Below are 25,418 nucleotides of genomic sequence, written 5' to 3'. Positions count from 1 at the left end.
AGTGGCAGGATCACAATTAAGCAGCCTGAAAACACACTAACAGAACTATTGATAAGCATCAGGTTCATTTTTTTCTATTTTCCTTTAAAACATTTGACACTTGACCACTTAAGTCTACCACCACAATTTAATGGTTCTTAAATAATAATTTTGACCAATTCACCATCCACACACAGACTTTAACTTCTAAAGCAAAAATGAAAGAAAAGACAGAGGAAAAAAAAGGCAAAGCATTGCCATGAAACCAAACCAAAATATTCTAAGCTCTGAGACTGTCCTCTCTCATTTTCAGGTGAACCCGGAAAAAGCATTATTCGTCAAAGACTAATACCAGGGTAGGGAAAGAGTCTGGCATGGGAACAGGAATATTATCCTTCCAAGTTTTTCTCTATCCCACATAAAGCCTAAATCAAGACTTGAGTTATGATCAATGTAATATGGAACACATGGAAAACAAAATCTATTAATTAATATGACCAAGGCACAAATACTAACACAACACTAAAAACTGCGCAGCCAAATACTACTTTTTTAAACATATATTCTGACCCCACCTCCTCTCATGACAAATCCGCACTTACCCACTACTTAAACTAGAAAAAAAAGCTTCAGAAATTCTGAGAGGCTAAAATTTGGATATGGACTTCAACCACACAGAGCCCACCAACATGCTAAACTTCACACAGAGAAAGCAAATCCCGAGGACTTCCCTGAAGCTAATCACAGTGTAAAAATATATATACAAAGATAAGGTTTTGCAGAATCAGGATCATAATTTGTCATTTTGATTAAAACAATAAGGATTCTTGTAGGGGTGCTCTGCATTTAATCTTTTATGCTTAAGGCTACTTGTTCTGATTAAAGATTTTAAGATCGTTTGAAGCCAATTGCCAGTAACAAAATATTTATTGCCAATATAGATCAGACACCATATTTTTGATTATGTTTCATACATCATTTGCAATAAAAGTTATGAGATTTTAGTCAGTGTTTGAAGAATAAATCCATGCTTTTGTGGCAAAAAGCCCACTTTTCCAATGATTTATAGTCGTGTCACAGGGTAAAGTGGACCGTGCTCGTGAAAGATTCTTAAGTTTTCAAATTTCCAAAGGGAGCCACATGCATTTTAAGCACACATTTAATTCTGACTATATTATGATCTTTTCCCTAAATAAGTACTGCACCACCACAGAAGCTCTATATCATTCTGTCAAACAATTCTAGAATAAACTGAGAAATTTTTTAGCCAAAAAGAATAAGAGCAATGGATGTTGCTTGAGCAGACTGGATATTACAGCATTAACTAGGTGTTATTTCTAAACTGATAATCCCACATTTTCTATTTGTGGGAACTGCACACCGGAAGGTCACTTTATGCCTACATGCATGACATTTCTGAACACAAAGACAAGACCAGATTTAAAATAAAAGTCATGTTCTACATCTTGGGTAAAAATCCTGGATGACAAGTAAGATTCCTATGTGAATCTGAATTTTAACATACTAACACAACTAAAATATTTTTTTTAATAAACAAAACAAAAACAAACTGACTTTTGTTTGTTATAATAAAGATTCTGCAGTAAAACCAGAGGGTAATTCATCCCGTTACATATGATCCTGAAAAATGAGAATCTGCAATGAGTCAATGAAGAGGACAGGTAGTTATTTTGATGAAGTAACTTGTCCAGCTGCACATGTGCGAGAACAGCCCATTATTTCACTGACATAATTTCTCCATCTGTACTTGGGCAGGAAGTCTAGTTTCAAGCCTAGATAAAATAGGAAGGTTGAGTATAAACCTAACCAGCTGACAGCAAGGATAAAAAAGCACAAGAAATAAGACACACATAACAACCAAACTATTGAAAACAATGCTTTGAGAGGGAGCAGCACTCAGTGCTTGTGCCATAGAAGGTTCCTGGTGAAAACCAAGCTCTTGAAAAATCAGGCTATCCAAAGAAATCAGTCACAGTTAAACATCCTACAAACTTGGACAATCGAGTGGCTTCTCAAGCATACCAGAAGATTATGAACACATCTGCCAGCAACCAGTAGAACTGGAAATTTATTTCACCTAGGTTTAGATATAAATTGAAGCTAGGCACCTATGCTCCCTCTACAGCAAAAACATCTACATTTCCTCTCTGGTGGAAACTCCAGACAGTGATTCAGTTTATACTAAAATAAACATTTATGAAGGAAAACTGTCTGGATTTTCCAACACACACACACACACTCCTGCCTCCCCAGCATTTATGGTAGAGCAAACCTAGCCTCTGACTTCCAGATGTCTAAAAGTTGGTAGATTAACCTAGACATGCAGTATACATCAACTAACCCACTTGCAAAGTGCCAAAGCATTTGCTGAATCTATCATGTTTCCCCAAAGCATCTTTTGTTCCCCACCTGAGAAACCCAGCAATGTTTTCCAAGCAGAATGTGAAAAATTTGAGCATAGTATCTGAATTTCTAGACTACTCACTGCTACTGTCCCAGCCAAGGGTTAGAAATCTGGACACGCCCAGTACAGGTGCACAGATAAACCCACACGAGGCCAACACCCCATACATCCAAAGTACTCATTCATACGCACAGGTGATCTGTTCTTCACAGCAACACCAATGCAAACTGAACGGACGTTGGTCTTTCAGCACATAGACAGGTCACATGAACAGCACACAAGCAGGCCCAGCATTTCTTAAATACAGATTTGCTGCTTATATGATACAAAACATAGGTATTAACACAGCTGGAAAATCCCAGACAAAAGTGTTGTAAATCTTTGCTTGCTGCTTGGCAAAACTGGTGAACACACTGGTATCAATGGCCTCTACAGTCAATAGCTAACTGCCTGCAGCCTGTTCCAAAGACACTCGTTGTAATGCAGCAATTATGAAATCGGGTCTGAAAGACATGTGGCAGACAGGAACAAAAGGTGGGGTGGCCAAAAAGTCTTTCCAGGAAACATAAGAAATGCTCCAGCAGGTGTATTGTACATGGGCCCATGCTCCAAATATGCATAAGTATGAAACAGGCTGTTAGAAACTTCACCCAGGAAACTGAATTTTGCCTCCCAACCTCTTCAGAGGAACCACTGCAACTTTCAGGAGCTAAACCGAAACAGCAATTCACAAGGAAAAAAGTACCTAACAACTGGACCCACAAAGGTATCTCTACAGCTGATTTTCTTAGCTGTAAAAGCAAAATGGCCAGAAATTAAAATTTTAAAACTCCTTAGTAGGAAGGATGTCTCTCATAGAGATCCATTATCACTGGGCAAAATTCCCAAGACCTGACTTCACGAACTAGGAATTGAGGTATTACTAAAGATAATGGCTACTTTCCTATACAACAAAACAATGCCTAATTCTATTAATGACAGTCTTGTAGCTGCAAAACTTCAAAAGAAACAAAAAACATTTGGGAAGCTCAAGGAGAGGAGGAAGCTCTAGCAAAAAAGCTTATACTTCTCCTAGAACCTCTGTACAGATCTGGCTACAGAAGAGGTCTAAGAGACAGATTTTTAACTCCAGGAAACGCTAACCAGAAAAGCAACACTAAAGGCACTGAAAAGGAGCTATAACTCCAGCAAAGAACAGCAAAAGAAATAAAGAAAACACTTCTAAAAAGTATTTATTTAGGAATCACAATAAAGACTTAAAATTACAAAGGAACTGAAGCAGCAACAGAAAGCTGTAATACAACATAAACTTTTCCAGATATATCCCATGCAAACCACTAATAAAAAAATCAAAGCAACAAAGCTGTTCTGAAATACCGACAACACTACTGAAAGTAAACTCAAGATAAATGAATACATTTTTAAAGTTATTAGACTGAGCTTATCAATGACAACTGAAGGATAGATACAGAGCATTCCCTAAGACTACAAATGTAGCCCAGTACTTCCAGAGTAAGGTGTGTTTCAGGCTATTAAACCCATTTATCTGAATTCTCTCAGGCTAAAAAAAAAACCAACCAAACAAAAAAAAACCAAACCAAAAAGAAACCCAGACATGCATTGTGAGATATATATGACTGAAATAAAATCCACTATTTTCAGAAACATCAGGAAATTGAAAGCTCTGAAATCAACAGGAACTCAAAGACTCAATAACTGTGAATACTGGATCCCCCCAAAACACTGTAAAGATAAAATAAGAGTAGCTGCTCAATATCACTAAAAATTATGCAAGTGACGTTTCACTTTATTCAAAACCTATTATATAGTAAAATACTACACTACAAAGTGAGAAAGAAAACCTGACAGTTAAGACCACTTTCACCTGAAGATCTCCAACAGCTTCATAAGCACATGCCTATTACTTTGTTTAAGCCAACTCTAAAGCATCTCTTGCATTCACTCCCCCCAATACTGCAGAAACAAATGCAACTTTTACTCTATCTGGACCTTTAAAACAACAGCAGAACCCTAAAATATTATACAAAGCAAAACAGTTTTCTTAAGAAACAGAGAGCCACAATGTCCTTCACTCTTTCACGTTGTTGCTGGGGTTTTTTTGAGGGAGTGTGGAGCTAGAAGTGAGGGAGACCAAGAGATTCATCTGTGACTTGAAACAGTCAAGACTAACACTGCTTCCCCTTCATGAATATCCTTAGGATAAATTCTAACTTCAACACAGGTTGAATAACAACTGGATACAAAATTAAAGGCATGGTATTATACCCACCTACAATCAGCTTGGCCCCTGAACTGCTGTGTAATGTCATGTAAGAAGAAAAAAAGAAAAAAAAACCCAACACTGTGAATAGGCAAAAAGGCAGACACTTTCTTATCTGATAAAAATGATAAACAGAGAATGTTAAGGGAATACATTATCTGTTTGTTGATTTATAAAGGTAGGAATGTGTGACCTCAAAACACCCCTTAACTAAGTCCGCAAGACAATCCTGATGATCACAGTTTCCTATCATTACAAGTTTGGTAGGGACTTCAAGAGTTTATAGAAAGCTCTATCCCATCAGATGCTAAGCCACCATATCTCTTATTTCCAACATATCATCTAGCTTATTGTTGATGAAGACTCCTAGGCAAGCTATTCCAAAAACTTAATATCCTTTGAACTAGAAAGGATTTCTTAATGTCCATCTTAACTCTTTGTAGCTATCTTAAATAGCTTTCTTCCAATTTAAGCCAACTCGTATTATTTTATCATCCATGGACTGGTGAAATGGCTTATTCCCACCTCTGCACCAATTTTTTGTGTATTTGCAGTCTCGTATTCCTCCTCAGACCTCCCATCTTTAAGTTATGCAACTCCAACCTTTCCTCGTTGCTCATACTTTACAGGTCTCTCGCATCCTGTTTTTCTCCAGACTTTATTCATTCTTGAACTGCATGAGTGTCAGCAGTGCTGAACTGCAGTTTGCTGTGCCTCTTTTGCAGACTACATTGTTACCCACACACCGAAGATGCTCACAATGTTCTACTGGCTTTATTTCATAAATTTATGAGTTTAGATGCATATGGCTGAAAAACAAGGAGCTGACCGCATGTTTCCAGGACATGACACTGACCTGTGCAGTGATCATGAAAGTATAATTTACATAGCTGTACCTTACGTTCTAGGAGTTGTAGAGATCAAGACCTTTGCTTTGCAAAGCCTACAGCCTAACAATAACTGAAAGACATCAATGATTACAACAGTTATAATTTTTAGATTAACTAAATCATGTACGTCCTGGTCTACCTTTGCTCTTTTTTTAAGCCATTCTTAACACCTGAAACCGATTAATATGTCCATAATTCCTATTTTAGAGCTGTACAGAACTGCAATACCTGTAAAGCCTTGGAGAACTAAAAAAGAAACTTGTGAGATTTAAAGCTCTTTTAGAAGGGCTACTTACACACAGTTCTAGTGGAGGGAATGTCTCGTAGTGCATGCTACGAGATCAAACAGATATTCAGGGACATTTCATGAATCATCTACTCCATTAACCTTGAGCTCACCTAGTCGTTAAATTTGGTAACATAGCCACCATGACACATCAAGCAGCAAATGGCCTCCAAAAGCCCAGCAGTCCTCCCAGCTGCACAATATGAAGGTCAATATGGAAAAGCAACAAGTGTTTCACATTAGCTTTGTCTGCAGGTTGTGACAGTTAAAGCAATCACAGTTCTGCACAGCTGTGTTCGTGTGATTGAGGAACACTGTATTAACCTCTCAAAACCCCAGAGAGCCCCTCCTTGAGCCACGTACGTCTTTCTAACGTTGTCAGAGTTTGCAATAACCAACTGCAAGAGTCTCTTCAGCCGTAAGGAAAGCACCCCCGTTCCTCACCCAGTCCTGTACGAGGGCGGATGAGAGCGAGCACTCCGAAAAATTTAAGACCTCCCTTACGGCTACGTTAGCTCTTCACAGAGGACAACAACCCTCAACTCTCGCGTGCACAGCGCACGGGGGAAGGCTTCTTGAACACCCGGCATCCACTCAGAAACTTCATGGTTAACAGCCACGCTGCGGGAGAGAAGCGGAGTCCACCAGAGGACTTCGGCCCCTGCTGCTCGCCCCCCTCCCCCGGACACCCCCATCGGCCACCACCGCCGGGCGGGCCGACGGCGGAGCTGGGCCCCGCCCCGCCCCACCTCTGCCCCACTGGGCACGGGCCCACACGGCCGGGGCGGAGGGAAGGCAACCGACCCCTCAGCACCCCGCGGCCGGTGGCCACGCCGGAGCGCGCACACACACACCCCGCCCCCCCGGCCGCGGCCGAAGGGGCGCCGCGCGCTTCCCGCCCGCCCCGCACTCACCGCCCGCCGCAGGCGCTGCACCGCGACCACCCGCAACATGGTTCCACCGCCCCGGCCCCGCGCCGCTCTCGCGAGAGCCGCGGCCCCCCCCCGCCCCGCCGCCTCATTGGCCGGAGCGCCGGGCCAATGGGTAGCGGCAGAAAGCGCCCCGTCCCTCCCTCGCGGCGGGAGGAGGGGGGGGCGGGTAGTAGTGGCGCGCGCGGTGGCGGTTGGAGCGGCGGGTGCGGGACTGTTGGCGGGGCGCGCGCGAGCCTTCTCCCTTCCCCCCCCCCCCCCGCACTGTTTCCGCGAAGAGTTAAAGCCCTTTAAAAAGAAGAAAACAACAGGAAGTGCAGTTAGGCACGCAAACGCCTATGCTCCAGACCAGATCCTATCCCCAAGCCAATAAAAACGTGCCTTGCGAAGAAAAAGCAGGGAAAAGTCTTCATTTGCGGCTGTGGAACCAGCAGAAGTCTGGGAGGGCACGGGCAGGCTCCCAGCCCCAACCCTGGGGTCATGTCCAGGACTGCCCACAAGTTGCTAGATCACCCCCCCAGCTCCCCACGGCAATAGACACGCAGCGAGAGCAAAGGAGGTAACGTGGGGAAGGAGCGTGTGGCGCATAGGAGAGGCCAGACATCACGGTGCTTCCCAAACGTCACAACCCACCAGTCTGACAGCTTCCCAGTCCAGTCAGGTAACACCAGCCCAGGGCGGCGTACCCTCACCAGGAAAGATTTACAGCTGCCTCATCCCTACCCCTGCGGTCAGCCCTGCAACGGCATTGGAGAATAGCTCATTTGCTCCGCATATTTTATAGATTTTTTTATAGATTCTCAGAACCAAGGCAAGACGTTTTGTGCCTGCCCCTTCCACGGCGCCAGGGTGTGCCAGGGGCCAGGCTGGGACTCCCTGTTTTTTCCATGCCTCCAGGTTTTTTTTCCAGGTGGCAAGGAGAGGAATTTAAAAATCAATGAAGCGAAGTTTCAGGCCAAATTCACTGTTAAAAATATGTGCTGTCACGCTCTGAAAACCTGCTGTCCTGGAGAAGCTGGCAGGAGCCACCACACTGGACTAACCTGCCTGCCAGCCCAGGAGCCCCAAGCACACATGGATTTGGGATGTTCCCGACTGACTTCCCATTCCAGAAATCACTAAATAGTGAGCCACAAATGCAGTTTCTTCCTTCCCATCCTGAAGTGGTTTAGAGAGAAAAAAAAAAACAAAAACCCCAACCAACAACCAACCAAACCTTGAACAATTATGGCCACTGGACCATTCTTCCTAGAATAAGCAGTGATCTGCAGCATGTCAGTGATTCATTCTGCATTTCTGAGGTGCCCCATAGAAAAGCAAAAGGCAAATTTATCAAAAGGGCTCTTCAGCTTTGCCACAGCCTTGGCACAGGATCTCCTTTAAAATTTCTTCTGCCACATGATTTTCACATCAGACACCAAAAAGTACTACTGCTTTACAGCAAAAGCTAACCAGGTCCACCAATGCAAGCATCTGAAGGGAAAATTTACTTTGTCTCAAATGCTTCTATAATAGAAGAAAAGCAGCTGTACTGCACATTCCAGCTTCCTGGCCTCAAAAGCACTACCGAAGCTCCCCAAGCCCCGAGGGACAGCTGCAGAGAGAAGAGCTGAAGGAGGTGGCAAATGTCCTTCAGGGCCTGTGCCTGATTATATGCATTAAAGTAGCTAGCTCCAGGGCTGGTCTAACTTCTGCCAAGGCCTGGCTCCACCCTTCAGCCAGTCCCCAAAAATGAAGAGAACAGAATGAGTATTTAGAGTCATAGAATCATAGTATCATTTAGGTTGGAAAAGACCTTCAAGATCATCGAGTCCAACCGTCATCCGTGCCCACTAAACCATGTTCTGGAGTACCTTGTCTACATGCTTTTTGAATACCTCCAGGGATGGTGACTCAACCACTTCCCTGGGCAGCCTGTTCCAATGTCTGACAACCCTCAGTAAAAAAATTTTTCCTAATATCCAACCTAAATCTCCCTTGCCGCAACTTGAGGCCATTTCCTCTCGTCCTATCTCCAGCCACCTGACAGAAGAGACCAGCACCCACCTCACTACAACCCCCCTTCAGGTAGTTGTAGAGAGCGATAAGGTCTCCCCTCAGCCTCCTTTTCTCTGGGCTGAACAGCCTCAGTTCCCTCAGGCGCTCCTTGTAAGACTTGTGCTCCAGGCCCCTCACCAACTTGGTTGCCCTTCTCTGGACACTCTCCAGCACCTCAGTGTCTTTTCCTGCAGTGAGGGGCCCAAAACTGAACACAGTACTCGAGGTGCGGCCTCACCAGTGCTCAGTACAGGGGGACAATCACCTCCCTGCTCCACACTATTTCTGATACAGAGGCTGGCTGATATTTGGGGCTGCCTGTTGCATCTCCAGAATTGAGCAAATGACCGGATAAAAGAAAAAAAAAATTGTTTTCTTGAAGATGAGGGGAAGGGGGATTTTGCTGAAGTCACAAGACCCTGAGATGGGTTTGAGAAGAGGATAAATAATTGATGCTGCTCTTTACCGCCAGTTTGAGAGATGGTTAAGGTGCAGCATAACTCTTTAGAGATGTGAAGTTATATACAGTGTAGAAATCCCTATCTGCACCCTGGGTAATCCAACAGAAGGAACAACAAAGCAAAATAAGGATACAAAATAAGAACATCCTGGGCATCCTTAATTTGGCCATTATATCTTGTTAATTAAGGAGTTTTACTCATTAAAAGCATGGCACACAATTTCATAATCCTATTTTAAGCTCCAAAACTGAGCTTCCAACATGCACATCTCATGGGGATAAAATCTTTATTAAAAAGAAACAACACATGTACACCTAAAAACCCCAAAGCCCCCAAACAGACAAACCCACCTCATCCGAGTTTGTTTTTTAATACCTCAGACCAAAAAAAAAGTGAGCTACTACCAAAATTGACCTAATTGCATCATAGCTCAGAATAAATTGATCCTTTCACTATATATCTGGCTTAATAGCATACATTGTATTTTCATGAGCAAATGATATCACCACCCTTTAGGTCAGATTTCAAGGTGTAGTGTTGCCAATCCAGAGACATGACAGGCTTTTTATTATGTTTTCTGTTTATAATTTTGATTCAAAACCTCACTAACACTTCAGATGCACATAATCCTTATTGAAACTGGCTTGATGCGGATTACACCCTGAAGCACAAAGGAAGTCTTTATCACTTATGGCCAGTGTTTTAGGAGCTTATAACTGTAATTAGGTAGGAATTATATCAGCATGATCCATATTAGCTGAACTGTGGCAAAAAGCTTTCTTCTATTCGACCTTCCCACCTAGGGCATGACAATAATAAAAATGGTAAAACATGCAACAAAGAGGTACCACTGACAGTAGAGTCACTGTCCACTGCAGGCAGAGGATAGTACTCTGTATTTTGAAAGAAAAATTAATCATTAATTAGTGGAAGCTGATCATTGTATGGTGCATTGTTATCCAGGATTATTTCATTAGGATCTGCTGACCCAATTTCTGCATTGGAAAGGGAATTACATTTTTTCACACTGTTGGGAGGGAGAGAGGGGGAAGAAAAAAAAAAAATCATTAACACAGATTACTCAAACTTTTACAAATATGGTTGCAAGCAAGAGCAGGTACCTGTATTGGTTATTTCTACAAAAGCCAAATGAAATGAGAACGATTACAAATATGTAATCATGTCTCCACTAGAATCGGATTGGTTCTCTTAAAATACATAATTCCTAATTAAAACATATGGAATCCAGCTAATACAGCCTCATGACTAAGGGATTTAGTGGAGGACAGGAATTTTTTTATTACTGCTGTGACGATCCCCTCTGTCACAGGTCATCCTTACTTACTACTCCTGCAATCACCCTGGGGATAGCTGACTCAGATAAATTAAAAGAACTTCATTTGGGAAGCTTCCCCAACACACTAAAGGATTCGCCTCCTAATCTGTCAAAATCCAATAACGTTAAAGCAACTGCAACCTGCTTACGGCTCAGCAGGGCTCTCCGAGCCAAGGGGCAGGACCCACGGCCCAGCACCGGATGGGCGGCAGCAAGGAAGGACGGGACAAAAACCCACCTCGGAAGCCGCAGCAGCAGAGATCTCTGCTGCCGAACTGTTTTGCGCCCAAGCGCTGCAAGCTCGCATGAACCAAGTGGTTCAGCCACCCCGGAACATTGTCCATCCCCCTGCACTAACCCCTTCTCAGCAGCCACAAACATGGGAGCCTCTGCACAACATGGACCCCCATCTCCCTGGGGTCCTGCTCACTGCTCCTCCTCCTCACTGGCACAAAAACACCTCTCAACATATCTGACATTTGAGTTCCCTTATAGTAAAACACCACCACAGGTGTGCTTAATGCTCTGCCCAGATCATCTTACAACCACTCACCTGTGCGTCTCAGATCAGCAGCTAGTCGTTCATGAGGCCTTACAGCAGCCCTCTGGAAGGGGACAATGCCATGAGCCCCATTTCCAAAGTGGAGGACAGAGCTCCCCAAAACCACCCCGTAGCGGGGACAACCCTTCTACTGATACTGAGCCTACAAAACCACCACAGGCAGGTGTTTTCCCTTTCTTATAAACTCCTCTCACTTGCTGACCATTTGCATGTGCTGATCAAGTAATGCGGGAGTCAGGGAGCAACAGGACATGCATGTTCCTAGAGAAAGAGATCACCAGGGGAGTTAAAGAAGCCCCTTCTGCTGAGGTCACAGGCAAAAAGGGACTTCCATAACCTCCTGGAAGCAAAGCCTCAACTTACCTTAGAAGGTAGCTTGTCCTGTCCAGGAGTGGCGGTGGTTTGTGCGGACAAGGGAAGCGGGGAGAGCTCTGCTCCCCTCCCAGAGCAGACACCTGCGATGGGCGTTTGGCGACCTGCCGCCCTTCTCCAGCGCGCAGCTCGCCTTGTCGCTAATGGGAGATGCATGTAAAATTCTCTGCCGGGTTAACAGCAGCATTATTTTTTAAACAGGTAGCTGCTTTTTCTGCCCATTATGCTGCTGGAGAGGAATCCGGATGCCACTGTATTCCCGCTTGTGCCAGCCCAAGCCATTCCTGCACAGGCAGGGACAGCCAGCGCGTGAAATCACCCCAGGGGAACAGCCCTTGCCATGCCTGCAAGCACTTCAGGGAAAGTTGCTTTTTCCTTTTTTCCTTCCGTTTCAGCTCAGTGAATAACACTTCAGTGCTAAGCGCAACAGCTGCAATAGGCCTCTGTTTTCAGCGGTTTGGGACCTGCTTCATTTTTGATACCTTTATTGCAAAGCCTGTGAGAGAGGAGCACCTTCTGGTGAAGTTACCTGCCGCTTATGCCAGCCAGTGATGAAGGCTAATGCAGCTCCTACTTGCCCTGTCACGAAGTCTAAGATGCTACAACTTACCCGTTGCCTTTAATCCCACAGATAATGGCATAATGAGATCCAGTGCCTAGGGGTTGAACCTAAAATATACACTTAATTTTCCATTTCAGTGAAAGTAGTTAACAAGCAGGATGGCTTCGCAGGGAGTGGGGCAGCCTCTCCCACACTGGCAGGCTACATCAAGACCAGATGCATCTCTGGGAGACATGACTGAGGTCAACCATAAATTAACAGGCTGACTGCGAGGGGAAAAAATAATAATAATGGGTCCAATTGCATGGTCTGGTATGAAGGAGACCAGATGAGATGGGCCAATGAGTCCTTTCTACGCCCATGAACTTTCTGAATCCTTCTTGTCCGGAGGGGGGAAAAATGGCAAGGGGTCCCTTTGCCATTTTACCATGGCTGATTCTTAATCAATAGCAGGGCTGGCAGTAGCTCTTGTGCAATACCACTTTCCCCAGAGCTGGGCCCTCTTCCCCTGCAATGCTCCCAACCCCTGCTGGTCTCAGAAGAATTGAGCCCAAAGCTCCACATAGCAATTCAAATGCATCACCAGACATTAGGCCACCGGGTTAACCACTGTTTAATTTCGTCACATTTGTTTGTGAGTTATGTACGTGCCTTTCTTTTGTCAACATCTCCTTTTAAAAAGGATATTGATTTTGTTTTCAAAGGCTCTCAAAAATAAAATGAATGACTACATTCTAAGGAAGAGTCATTTTCTCAACAGCTGTAAATAATTTATTGTTCGCAACCCACCCAGATCAAAAGATACTTCATCAACTGATGTGGCAAAATCTGGTGCAAGCTGCATTTCTATTATCTCAGATCCAATTAACCATTTGGAGCAGACTAAAACATAACTAGATCAATCCAGAATCAGATTAATATCCAATCCATAATCACATTAATCACAATCTGTCCATAATTAGCCATCAGATAATCCCATTGGACAGGAGGTGACATGCAGTATCCCATTATCTCATTAAATATCTATTTTCAGTATCAGACATTGTCCCAAAACACAAGGAAATGTTTTTTAAAGGAAAAATGGACACGGACTTTTCTCCTTTTGCTACCGGCTCCCCATTGAAGCCCCCAGCGGTTTGATGTTGGAGTTTTACAACATTCCTTTATTTTCATATGTTCTGTTAGAACTAAGAGCTGTTTTTTTGAGAGATGTTATCTTTTTAAATAAAATATGATTATCTTAGGAAGATGGATAAATAAAACATTTGTTTCATGTGAACAAGTTTATGAAAGAAAAGAAAACCCTTCATCAAAGGTTTTAATGGTAACACGATAACAATAGCTTTGCAATGCTAAATCTTATTGCAGATGGTTCCTGTCCTTTTTGTAATGTAAGTGAAATTGTGTTCCATCTGTTTTAATTTTATAATGGACTTAATCCATGGCTGGCTCTGAAAGAATCAGCATTTACTGCCTTTGCAATCTGCTGCAAACAAAAAAAATGTTACCGTTTCCCCTTTCTAGAGGGAACTTGTATTTCTATTTGGGAGCAAAAACCAAAGAGTTGCTCCGTAGAGAGCGGGAAGCGCTGTTAGCCAGCCTCACCTCGCGGCCAGGCAGCCCCTGCCAGCTCTCGCACCAAACCCGACTGGAATTACCCCGAAAGCGATTGGGAACTCTGGACACTGGGTGAAGGAGAGCAGGGAGTAATCGGTGTGTCAGGAGAGACTGCATTTGGTTTTGACTAGCAAATGCTTCCAGCAGTTCCAAGCGACCTGAAAGCGGTTTTTCCAGAGGTCGCTCCTGACCTGAATTATTCTATGGTTTTATGGTGTGCTTTCCCTTACGCCCACCTCAGATGAACCAACAATTAACCTGTTTGTAAAACGTGGTGGTATCGGGCTGGTGTTATGCCTCTTGGCATTACCTGTTGTCCTTTTAAAGTTTTTCATACATAACCTAGAGGAGGTTCAGGGATTTTGGCATTTCCCTGGCAAGTCCTTTTTTGGGGTTTTCTGCTAAGCTGCCCATCCCAGCACTGCCCACCCCATTCATACCTGCCCAGTCACAAACCCAGTCCAGTCCCACCATACCTGCCCGGTGTCAACACACTGCTCTGTACTCACACAGGTGTGCCTGCAGCCCAGCATAGTGCTGGTTTGGAAAAGTTTGGCTGGCTCAGCTGTAACCTTTCCTATTCCTAAGCTGATGGGAGGTTTGGGAGAGCAGGGAGGACCCTGCCCTCGAGTGAGAGAAGGGTGATGCAACACAGAGCATCCCTGCCAAGCTGCTGTATTCTTAGACGTGTCTCATTCTCCTATCACTCTGACATTTTATTTTTGCATTTTATTGTTAACACATGCAAATACTGACTCACTCAGGACTCCGTGGATTCCGGCTCAGACTGAAGTCATCCTTCTGCACCCCCTTTCCTGCCAGGCATGGGCAGGACACCCCGCGCTGCCCCACGGCCATGGCAGCGCTGTGGAGGTTCCTGTCACCCGTCCCACGGGGTCATCCCGCTTTGAAGAGCCAGCCAAACTTTTCCAATGCCCTTCGCATCGCTCACCTCCCAGCTCAGCTCTGCCGCTGGCAAACGAGCCACACTCACGGCAGGCAGCGGTCGGACCACAAACCCCGACAGGCGCCACGGCCACCTTGCCACTGCCATGCAGACAGGGGACACGGGGGCTCGCCCTGCCCCGAGGACATCATTGCCACACCGCACCTCTGCACCGTCGCACATGCAGGGGCGGGCAGGGATGTCAAAATCCCCTGCTGACACATGTCCCTGCTGAAGTGGGCACCCCAAACGCCATCCTGCTTCTCCCCTCGACTCTTGTGCAAATTTAAATGTTTGCTTTCGACATTTGGGGTCCTCAAAGGTGCAGCAGCTTCTGGGGTTTCGTACCTACAGGGTGCCCGACTCCTACAAAAAACAAGTGCTTCAGCTGGAAAACCCATCCTGCCTCCCTCCTCCGAGAGCAAAATGGGCATAGCCCGCCCTTCCTGAGCCAAAATTTAAAGTCACCATGTCCTTCCCAAGCCGTACAGGTTGGTCTACGCCTGTCAAATTCCGTGTGTAAAATTAAGAAGGTGATTGCATGGAGGGGAGGGGCAGGACTGAAGCCCCACGACAGCAGCAATCTCAATTCCAGCACGTATAAGCTTTCACGGACCTTTTGAGCTACTCGTGCCGCTGTGCTGCGAAGTCTTTGGGAATTTAAAACCGAGTCAAAGGCCACTGAAGCACTCTCCCTATTTTTCTGCTAATGCACAGGAAGCCCTTGGAGACTGGGGGGAAAGAGGGAGGAAAAATTAATAGAAGGGAAAAAAAAGGAACAGGAGAGGTTCAGCTGCAGGCGCAGCACGGGATCAGGTGCATGAAAACGCGGTAAAATACTATTTTTTCCTCTAATTTCGACTCATCACGCGGCTGGCTGCTGCCCGGGACGGCCGCCCCGACGATGCCGGCGGTCCCGCTCGGGTCCGTCGGGGCGGCCGTCCCGCGCACCGCCCCCCGCCCAGCGGGACACGGCTCCGCGGGCGCGCAGCTTCGAGCCGGCGTCCCCCGCGGAGCCCCCTTCCCGTCCGCCGCGGGGATGCGCCTCCGCGCAGCGCCGGCTACTGTCCCGCCGCGTCCGTCCGCGGGCACCTGCCTGCGGCAAGCCGAAACGCAGGGAAAAGGGACAACGAAATAAAAGGCGAAGGAGAGAGGAAAGAACAGAAAAAAAGGGAAACAAGAGAAGGAGAAAATAAAAGGCGAAGTCAAGGGAAATAACAGGGGAAGAGGGGGGGAGCTAAAATGAATCTCCATCTCCTCGGGCTGCCGATGCCGCCGTTCCCTCCGCGTAGAGGGCCGGGGCGGCCGCCCAGGCGGTCGGAGGGTCCCGCGGGCGGCCGCGGCTGCCGGGTGGGTGCCGCGGCCTCCCGGGGCGCTAGGGCGCTGAGCCGCGCACCCACCGCCCCCGCGGAGGAGATTCTACCCGCGGCGCTCAGGGCGACCCGCACCGTCCGTCCGAGCCGGCGTCGGGTCACGCCGAGCCGGGCTCCACGCGGGGCGGCGTGGGGAGTCCGCTCCGCGCCCCGCTCCGCGCCCCGCCGCGCGCCCATTGTTCACCACGGCCAATCCGCGGGCGCCCTCCCCGCGGCCGCCAATCGCCTCTGGGGGCCGCGCGGTGAGGTCAGCACCGCCCCCCCCCCCCGCCCCTCCGGCGGCCGGTGCGCGCTGACATCACGGCGCGGCCCGGCGGGGCGGGCCCGGGGGGGCGGGCGCGGCCCCCGCCCCGCGCGGCGCGGGTAGTGGTGGAGCGGCGGCGCCGCATCCCGCATCCCGCATCGCGGCCGGTGCGCAGGGGGGCCGCCCGCATGGTGGACATCCTCCTCCCGCGGCCGCTCCCGGGCGCCATGGGGGAGCCCTCCAAGAGTAAGTCAGCGCAGCGCAGGGCAGCGCAGCGCAACGCGGCGCCGGGGCGGGAGAGAGGGAGGAAGGGAGGGAGCAGCGGGACGCTGCGGGACGCCGAGCTCCCCGCCGCCGACTGCCGTCGGGCGGGCTGGCGGCCGCCGTGCCGTGCCGTGCCGTGCCGCCCCGGACCCGCGGGCGCGGTGACAGCGCCGGCAAGGGCTGCGGCACCGCGGCGGGCGCGGGAGGCTGCGGGCTCGGCCCGTGGCATCTCCGGCGCCGCTATTCCCGTTAGTGCCCGGCGCTCCCCGGCCCCGCCGGCTCCTTTTCTTACCGAACGCCTGTCCTTTCGGCTCTCCGCGCTGCCGAGCTCCTGTCTTTCTGCCGTTTCCATTTGTTTCTCCCCTTGCCTCTGCGTTTTCTTTCTTTCCTTCCCTCTTTCCCTGCCCGCGTTACCGTTTTTCTTTCTTTCTCTCCTCCCGTGTTTCGGTTTGTCTTTCTTTTTTTTAAAATTTCTCTTTCCGTTTTCATTTATTTCTTTCTCTTTCTGTTCTTCTGTTTTTGTTTGGGTTTATTGCTCTTTCTGTCTCTCTGATTCCTTGTCTCTTGCTGTTTTCATTTGTCCGTGTTCCCGTTTTAACTGCGTCTTTCTGGGTTTTCACGGGTTTTGTTTCTCTTTCCGTCATTCCGTTTTTATTTCTTTTTCTTCCTTTAACTTTGTCCTCAGCTTCTGTTTTAGTGTTTCTGTGTTTCTGCTTTTATTTCCTTTTCCGAAATTCTACTTTTATGTCTCGGTCTTTCTGCATTTATTTCCCTCTGTCAAGTTTCTGGGTTTTTGTGGTTTTGGTTTTGGTTTTTTTTTTTAGTTTCTGGCTGTATTATTTCTCTCCTTTCGTGTTTCCATCCTTTCCTTCTCTCCGTGTTTCCGTCTTTATTTCTTCTTTCTTCCTATTTTGGAAAAAAAAAAGAATAAGTAAAAAGGAAAAAAAGTTGTGTTTTTTTTTAAAAGTGGTTTTCCCTAATTCCTGGCACTTCTGCTCTTGCATGTCGCTGCCCCTGACCGTGTCCCACTCGCTCCCGGCAGGGCGGCCGGGGCTGGCCCTGTGCGCGGGCTGCGGGGGCCGCATCCAGGACCCCTTCTTGCTGCGGGTGTCACCGGATCTGGAGTGGCACGTCGCCTGCCTCAAGTGCGCCGAGTGCGGGCAGCCCCTGGACGAGACCTGTACATGCTTCCTGCGCGACGGCAAGGCCTACTGCAAGCGGGATTACAGCAGGTGACCCCGAATGTGCCAACGCTCGTTAAAAAAAAACCCAAAACCTAAACCAAAACCAAAACCCAAATAAGCAAACCCCGAAAAAGCACGAAAGACCCTAAAGCCCTCCCTCCCACCCCCCAAATTTTCCCCAAACGACGAGCTGACTCTCGGCCGCCGGAGCCGCCCCGATGGCGTGGCCGCTGACCCTGACGGCGCGTCGCCTCCCCTCCCCGCAGGCTCTTCGGCATCAAGTGCGCCCAGTGCCGGGCGGCCTTCAGCAGCAGCGACCTGGTGATGCGCGCCCGCGACCACGTCTACCACCTGGAGTGTTTCCGCTGCGCTGCCTGCGGCCGCCAGCTCCTGCCCGGCGACCAGTTCTGCCTGCGGGAGCGCGACCTGCTCTGCCGCGCCGACCACGGGCCGACCCCCGACGGCTCCGCCGCCGCCGCCCGCGGTCCACGCAGCCCGGCGCTGCCCGCCGCCCACCTGGCAGGTACCGGCTTCCCCCTCTCGGGGCGGGCGGCGGGGTGGTGGTGGTGGTGATGGGGGGGTGGGGTGGGGGGGGTTGCTGGGTGCGGGCGGGCGGCGCTGACGGTGAGCGCCCTCCCCGCCTGCCACAGAGCCGGTGCCCGGGCGGCCGCCCGCCCCGCGGCCGCCGGCGCACAAGGCGGCGGAGAAGACCACCCGCGTGAGGACGGTGCTGAACGAGAAGCAGCTGCACACGCTGCGGACCTGCTACGCCGCCAACCCGCGCCCCGATGCCCTGATGAAGGAGCAGCTGGTGGAGATGACGGGGCTCAGCCCCCGCGTCATCCGCGTCTGGTTCCAGAACAAGCGCTGCAAGGACAAGAAGAAGTCCATCCTCATGAAGCAGCTCCAGCAGCAGCAGCACAGCGACAAGACGGTGAGTGGCCACCCGCCCCGCCGGGGAGGGAGGTGGTGCTGGTGGTGGTGCTGGTGGTGGTGGTGGTGGTGGGGGCTGGTGGGGTGGTCGGGCTCGGGCGGCAGCCGCGCTGAAGGCCCGTGTGCCTGCAGAGCCTGCAGGGCCTCACCGGCACGCCGCTGGTGGCCGGCAGCCCCATCCGCCACGAGAGTGCCGTGCAGGGCAGCGCCGTGGAGGTCCAGACCTACCAGCCGCCCTGGAAAGCGCTCAGCGAGTTCGCCCTGCAGAGCGACCTGGAGCAACCCGCCGCCTTCCAACAACTGGTGAGCCGCCCCGCACCGCGCCGGACCGGACCGGGACAGGCCGGGACGGGCCCGGCCCCCCCCGTCGGGTCGCGGGCAGCCCCCGGCGCTGCGGGAGGGGGACGGGGACGGGACGGGGCCCTCACCGCTGCCGCTCCCTCCCCCCCCCTCAGGTCTCCTTCTCCGAGTCCGGCTCCTTGGGCACCTCCTCCGGCAGCGACGTGACTTCGCTGTCCTCCCAGCTCCCCGACACCCCCAACAGCATGGTGCCCAGCCCGGCCGAGACGTGAGGCGCCCGGCCGGCCGCCCGCCGCCGCGGGACTTCCGCATGCCTGCGCTCCCTGCATGAGACACCCGGCCCCGGGCCGCTCCCAGAGCGCCGGACAAACGCCTTTGTTTTTTAATTATTCTTATTTAAAAACAAACAAAAAATATGTTACTGACGGCCAAAAAAGCACCGGGATCCTCGCCGCCTTCACCAGACCGGAGAGAGAGCCCCCGCCCTGGTTATTTCGTTGTTTTGGTTTTTTTTTTTCCCTGCGGATTTCGATGTTTCTTTTCCCCAAAGAAACGCGGCTTTGCCCGCTGGAGCCCGGCACAGTGACAGGCTGCCTCGCCCGCCGCTTGTGCCGGGGACGGCTTTTCTTCCCTTTTTGGAAGGGAAAAGGAAAAAAAAAAAAAAAAAAACCCAACAAAGAGAGAGAATACAAAAAAGGGGGAGAGACTCCCCCGGTGTGCGCGCCTTCCCGCGGCCGCGGAGCCGGCCTGGCCCTCCCTCCGCCGAGCCGCGCCGTCCAGCCTCATCTCACGCCGATGCCTCTCCCGGGCCGCGGCGCCCGGCCCCGCACGATCGCTGGAAAAACGGGACACGGAAACGAGACTTTTTAACGGGAAAACCAGTGCTAATAATGTTAAGTTATCAATGGACGGAGGACGGATTGTTTGAGCCTTTAACGAACAAAAGTAAGTTATTGTTATTTATTGTCAGAGTCAGCGGTTGAATAGTGGGATTAAATATTTTGGACTTAATAAAAAAAAGAGAAAAAAGAAAAGGCAAGGATTGAAACGAAAAAAAGGGAGCGGAGGGGCTCCCCGTGCGCGGAGCCGCACTGCCGGCCGGGTCGGGTCGCGGAGTGGGTCGGGTCGGGGTGCGGGCTGGGGTGCGGGTCGGGACGGCCTCCCCCCGCACCGTGCTAATCGGCTTTCCCGACCGGGGCCACTTATTTATAGCCGGGGAGGCGGAGCGCAGGTTTCCCTTTCGGAGCAGCCCCCGGGGCCCGGCCGGGTCGTGCCCGCACCTGCCGCGGTGCGGGGCCGCCTCCCCTCCTCCCCGGGGGAGGCGAGGCCAGCCGTCCCCTCGCGTGTATTCATCCCCGAGTCTAGACGAAGGCGGCGGCTCCTTATCTGCCTTTGGCATCACCTGGGAAGGAGCGCGGCGGGGTCCGCCCCGGCTCCCGGCTCCTTCGCCGTTACCCGTGCGGGAATGCGCTCAGGGCCGGCTCCCGGCGGCACCGCAGGCCCGGGCAGCCTTAAACCGCGGCGAGCAGCCGCCTCCCCCCCCCCCCCGCCCCATGCCTGCGCAATCGCGCCCGCACCCTCGGGGAGCGGAGCGGGGCGGCGGGGCTGGGCCCTGCCCGAGCCTCCCGGGCCGCAAGGGGACGACGGGCAGCGCGGCGCGGGCTCCACCACCCCCAGAGGGGCTGAGGAGACGGGTGTGAGGGGACCGGACCCCCCGGGGGAGCTGGCCCGCGCGGCCGATACGTAGTTGCCGTCGGGGCGCACGGAGCAGCCCGGGGTGACGCGCCGGCGGGAGGGGAGAAAGGGCCGCCTCAGCCAGGGGCTCCTCTGCTGCCGCCGGGCCGATCGACCCCCCCCGCGGGCCGGGGACAGGTGGGAAGGGGGTCTCCCGCTCCGCCCCCCCCGAACACCGCCGCGGCCCCCCCCCCCCCGCCGTTACCTGGCTCCGGCCGGGTCGGGTCGGGTTTCAGCTCCCCGCGCTCTCCCGGGCCTAGACCGAAGCAAGCCGTTTCCGTCACCCGGGAGCGGGGCCGCCCGGGCCCTTAAAATCGCCTCCGGTGTGTGTGTGGGGGGGGCGGCCGGGGGACCCGCGTCCCCCTCGCTCCCCCTCTCCTCAGGCCGCGGCGGGTCGGGATCGCCGCCAGCTCAGGTGCGGGCCGGGCCCGGCCTGGGCGCTGGGGCCGGCAAGGGGGCCGCAGAAAGAAAGGACAGTCCCGGGCCCGGTCCCCGCGGCCGTGAGCCGCCCGCGGCCCGGGATCGGCGCGGCCCCGCCGGCGCCTTCCCTGAGGAAGCGGCGTCCCGCGCCCCCCCCCCCCCCCCCCCGCAGCCCCTCACAGCTGTGAGGAGCGCTCTCGGCGAGAGGCGCGAGAAATAAATCTTAAACCGAGACACGCTGCCGTTTTTCACCTTTTAATTTTGATTCGCGGAACCGTCACCGTTCAGAAAACATCATGAGGTTTAAACAAGCATTATTAAAGTCTTATCGAAACGTTAAAAATGCGTGTGGTTTAAAAAGTCTGCATCACGTGATTTATGCCAAATCACCAAAAAATTGTAAGAGAACCTTCCTCAGAGCCAAAGGTGACAAATTCTTTAGACTTTTGATTAACTGGAAAGACATCACAGGAGTCTTTTTTTTTTTTCTCTCCAAGCCTTGTGTTGCTTATGGTAATTCAAGGACACCAACATTTGTAAACGCAGAAGTCACACTACAGACAGAATAAGTTATTTTATTACAGGATATATAGAACACATTTTCTCCGTTTGCAATCTTATTTCAGCAGTTCTGCAGTCCAAGTACCACCACATCACAAGGTAGAAAATACCCAAGTCATGACACAGGATATGTGAATGAAACAGACTGAAATTGTCAAAATTACAAAACAGAACTTGAAAGTATCTACAGTACTTATGATACAAATAGTGCAAATTATGTATCTACAACATAAGTATTTAGAGTATCAAAAACTTTTCGGAATAGCCTTTTAAAGAAGGTAGTCAGCAGGAACTGGTCAGCGTGACGATGCCAGGGATTTTAAAACCAAACACAACACTTATTTTTTCAAGAAGAACTGTCGAGCTTCTTCCCAGGACTGGCGGGGGAATCTGTTGGACAGCTCAAGATAATCTTGAGAATTGAAAAATTTTTCTGTTGAAAATAGAACATAAAATTACCAAGTTATTCCCTCTGAAGATAAGATGGCAATAAAACAAGAATAATGAACATGCAGCCAATTCGAGATACTTCAAGTCATTCACTCCCCACCCTCTACCAAAAGCTTCTCAAAGCATGGGATGACACTTCTGTGGAGCTCCAGCCATTGAGGTTTGGCTTTAAAAAGGGGGGTAGAAGACTCTGATGAGCCAAGGCTTAGATTTTTAAGCTTTTGGATGAGGCGCTCCCGCTTTATGCATCGGAACATTATACATCTTTACATGTTTTATGTTCTTGGACCCACCGGGGAGCAGTTCAGCCTCGTTCAAGTTTGGGCAGCCTCAATGGCGCGCTCTCTGCTCAGCAGCTTCTTTTTCCATGACAGGCTGCGGAAGAGTTTTGCTCCCTGACTCCCCAAAGCTCGCAGCACGATTACAAACACAGCTTTTACTCCTGCGAGTACTGCTGGTGACGTGAACAGGACTACACATGCGTGCACAGGTTTGCAGGGTCCAACCCTTCGAGCAGCGTGTTGCAGCACAGCACCCAACAATGAAGTTTGTGCTTTCAAGTTCTATTCCCAGCAGCGTTATTGTTCCCATTTGTTTTTTTTGGGGACACCATCCTTCACATTCAAGAGATATAATGGATAAAAATAATCCTGCTTATACTATTATTAAGTCAGCTTTTTTGCAAGTGAGGAATGTTTAGAAATTACACTCACATGTCACCACATAGTCATCTTTGTTTAAAAGTTCATCCAGTTTGAATAGTGAAAATAAAAAGCAGTTTTCCACTTGGATTTTAGATGCTTCTCGAGCAGATTCTCATGCAAACACAATCCTGGAAAGTTTGTGCTGCAGACACTGCACGAGGCTGCTTCAGACTAAGAGGTATAACGTTGACCGTAAAAATCTCCATAAAATTATGTTAATTTTATAATTTATTTTTAAACACAAAGCTTATGTTTTAGACCTAGAACTGTTTGTCTTCTGCCAAACATTCAGCAAAATGGTGGTGGATTTCTGCTTGCTATTAGAGAGAAATGACTGGCCGAGCGATGTACTTTAAGCAAAATATGGGTGACTCAAGACCAGATTCCCACCGAACACTTGAATTTCAGATGTGTTTAACAAGTAATAGCCATCTTAGCTAAGAATCTTCCAAATGTTTAGCCTAAAGAGGTTAACTGTATTTTACATGATATTTACAACAACTGAGGGGAAAAAAAAAAAAATCGCAGCTCTTCCGCAACCTGGGAAACTTTACAGAATCATTACAGGACAGTATTTTTCTGATTTTTGGCATCCTGGGTGTATTGGCATGGCTGCGTGGCTTCTGCAACCTAAAACTTTTGAAGGTAGCCTTTGTGACAGCTAATTAAATATGTGCACGTACAGTATCACATTTTAAGACATGATACCATGTAGCATTTAATAAAGATTAACACTCTGAATTCCTGATACGATGAGTAGCAGACTGGAAGACCTGTATGTTTCAGAACGTAAGCTAGGGAGCCCCTCCCCAAATTGTAAAATCATGTTGCAATTTACTGTATTTCTTTCATCGTAATACAGATTAAAAAAATTAAATCACAGTAAAATATAATATCAACACATTTTGTGACCCAATTGCTACTCTGTTACATTTCATTGGAGACATACCCCTCTGCTGAGATAACTGATTATCCATTTGGCTTGAACTCTGTGCAAAATCCTACAGCGGGAAAGAAAAAAAAAGGCATCAGATTTTCAGATCTTACATCTGAGGAATTAAACCAACATTTTGAAGTCTTCACGGTCACTCAAAAATACCAGTATTTTATGAAATCTGTAAATTAACAAACTCTGGCTTGTTTGCTACATATCATAACAGAATACTGCCAGCACTTGAATTCTAATAATATATACTGGATTTTTATACATTCATTTATATTTTTAAAAAAAAAAAAACCAAACCAAACCAAACAAACTTTTAATACACAACAGAAGAAACAAGGTTTTCGTGTCTTCTTAGGAAATAGTTATTGTCATGACTTTTAATTTAAGGGAACTATACTATAGCTGTGTTTCTTTAAAACAAATGGAGTTTAGATTTACACTCCTGACTCCAAATACGCTCTTACAAAATCCTTGAATTATCCCAATTTCTCCAGCTGTGACCCAGGAGCCTGAGGTCCTGATCTCCCGAGAGTAAGTGAAGTTCTCCCAGAGAGGTGATTAACTCTGGCCAATGCTGCAGCCAGCTGCGTAACCAGCTGAGGTGCAGTTAATCTCAGTGCCCAGCGAGATGTGCGATCCCTGCTGCTGTCGGACAGGATGCTGCATCCTCCGGAGTCAGGAAGGGCACTGACTTTGCTCAGAACAACGTACGAGTATGCAAGTCAGCTGCCCCAGTATGAGGAGGGCTTTTAGACCCTATCTTTTGTTCAAGTACTCACTGAGCAGAGACGGTATTACTTGACATAAGAGATAGAATTTAGCAAATCATGGATACTCCTAAATGTTTTTTAATTATTCAGCACATCTAAACAGAACTAACAAAAATAAAAAGGATGATGCAATCTTCAGATGATGGAAATAAATCTGCTGGTAGGGAGGTATAACGTGGGTCATTGTAAAATCCAGCAATCATTTTCCTTTGATTTATGCTGCACACATTTAACACACTGTATTTAAGTGTTATATTCGTACACACCACCAAACTTTTACGTAAATGGGACTTCTTTTTGCATTCCCTGGCACAGGAAGAATCTCATTTTCTAGTCACAGGGAAATATTTTACAGTCTTTCCCAAACCTTCCACTGAAGCAAATGAGAGACTTGCTTGACAAGCAGCGAGTTGAAATGAAAGTGGAGAGGCAAGTCTCTTCTGTGTGTGTGGGTATCCAAGCATTCCTCGCTTCCTCGCTTCCTTTCAGTATCGTGTGTGTGCGCAGCATTTGGGATTAGATTTTAAAATGGGTAAAATGCTAAAGTACCAGTGAAGTCAGCAAAGACATGACACTTTACAGCACATAAGGATCTTACCTATTTTAACATAACACCTTTTTTAAAAGCCTGCAAGAATAGTATGTGGACTTGGCATCTGAGATATACCTCTAATTGGAAATCAAATGAATAATGTTGACCCTTGTAGATATAATTAAGCTTTGGTGTAGCTACTGGGGATTTAAATGCCATTGTCTCTCTTATAGCACAGAAATCAAGGTAAATAACCGTAATTATTCATATAGGAACACTCTCCTCCACTCTTATGGTTTTTGGCTGAAAAAAACAAACTA

General features: G+C 48.9%; 3 protein-coding genes across 6 annotated transcripts in view; 1 reads left to right on the top strand and 2 right to left on the bottom strand.

The window, feature by feature from the left end:
• The window catches only part of ETFA (electron transfer flavoprotein subunit alpha), a 43,712-nt gene extending 26,621 nt beyond the window's left edge, over positions 1-17,091 (bottom strand). The window contains exon 1 of one of the 3 annotated variants that reach the window (XM_069797902.1): positions 16,857-17,091. In XM_069797902.1, the coding sequence (XP_069654003.1) occupies positions 16,857-16,916 (60 nt within the window). In that variant the 5' untranslated portion in view covers positions 16,917-17,091. Of the gene's footprint in view, positions 1-6,775; positions 6,888-11,549; positions 11,730-16,856 lie in introns of those variants that run through there. The other 2 variants (XM_069797900.1, XM_069797901.1) reach the window with 2 other exon arrangements.
• Positions 16,376-19,635, top strand: ISL2 (ISL LIM homeobox 2). The gene is made up of 6 exons (XM_069797904.1): positions 16,376-16,546; positions 17,607-17,796; positions 18,015-18,271; positions 18,399-18,682; positions 18,814-18,984; positions 19,137-19,635. Exons 1-6 carry the CDS (start codon positions 16,489-16,491, stop codon positions 19,251-19,253), a joined length of 1,077 nt encoding a protein of 358 aa, XP_069654005.1. The 5' UTR covers positions 16,376-16,488; the 3' UTR covers positions 19,254-19,635.
• A 1,739-nt stretch (positions 19,636-21,374) lies between these two features.
• Positions 21,375-25,418, bottom strand: part of SCAPER (S-phase cyclin A associated protein in the ER) — a 171,686-nt gene continuing 167,642 nt past the window's right edge. For both annotated transcript variants that reach the window (XM_069797892.1, XM_069797891.1), the window contains 2 exons: positions 23,800-23,851; positions 21,375-22,129 (listed from right to left, as the gene is read on the bottom strand). In XM_069797892.1, the coding sequence (XP_069653993.1) occupies positions 22,035-22,129; positions 23,800-23,851 (147 nt within the window). In that variant the 3' untranslated portion in view covers positions 21,375-22,034. The remainder of the gene's footprint in view (positions 22,130-23,799; positions 23,852-25,418) is intronic.

This window comes from Haliaeetus albicilla, chromosome 12 (genome assembly GCF_947461875.1).
Source record: "Haliaeetus albicilla chromosome 12, bHalAlb1.1, whole genome shotgun sequence".
NCBI classification, from domain to species: domain Eukaryota; kingdom Metazoa; phylum Chordata; class Aves; order Accipitriformes; family Accipitridae; genus Haliaeetus; species Haliaeetus albicilla.
The sequence above is the reverse complement of the archived record's forward strand: the minus strand, read 5'-3'. Positions and strand labels throughout refer to the sequence as shown.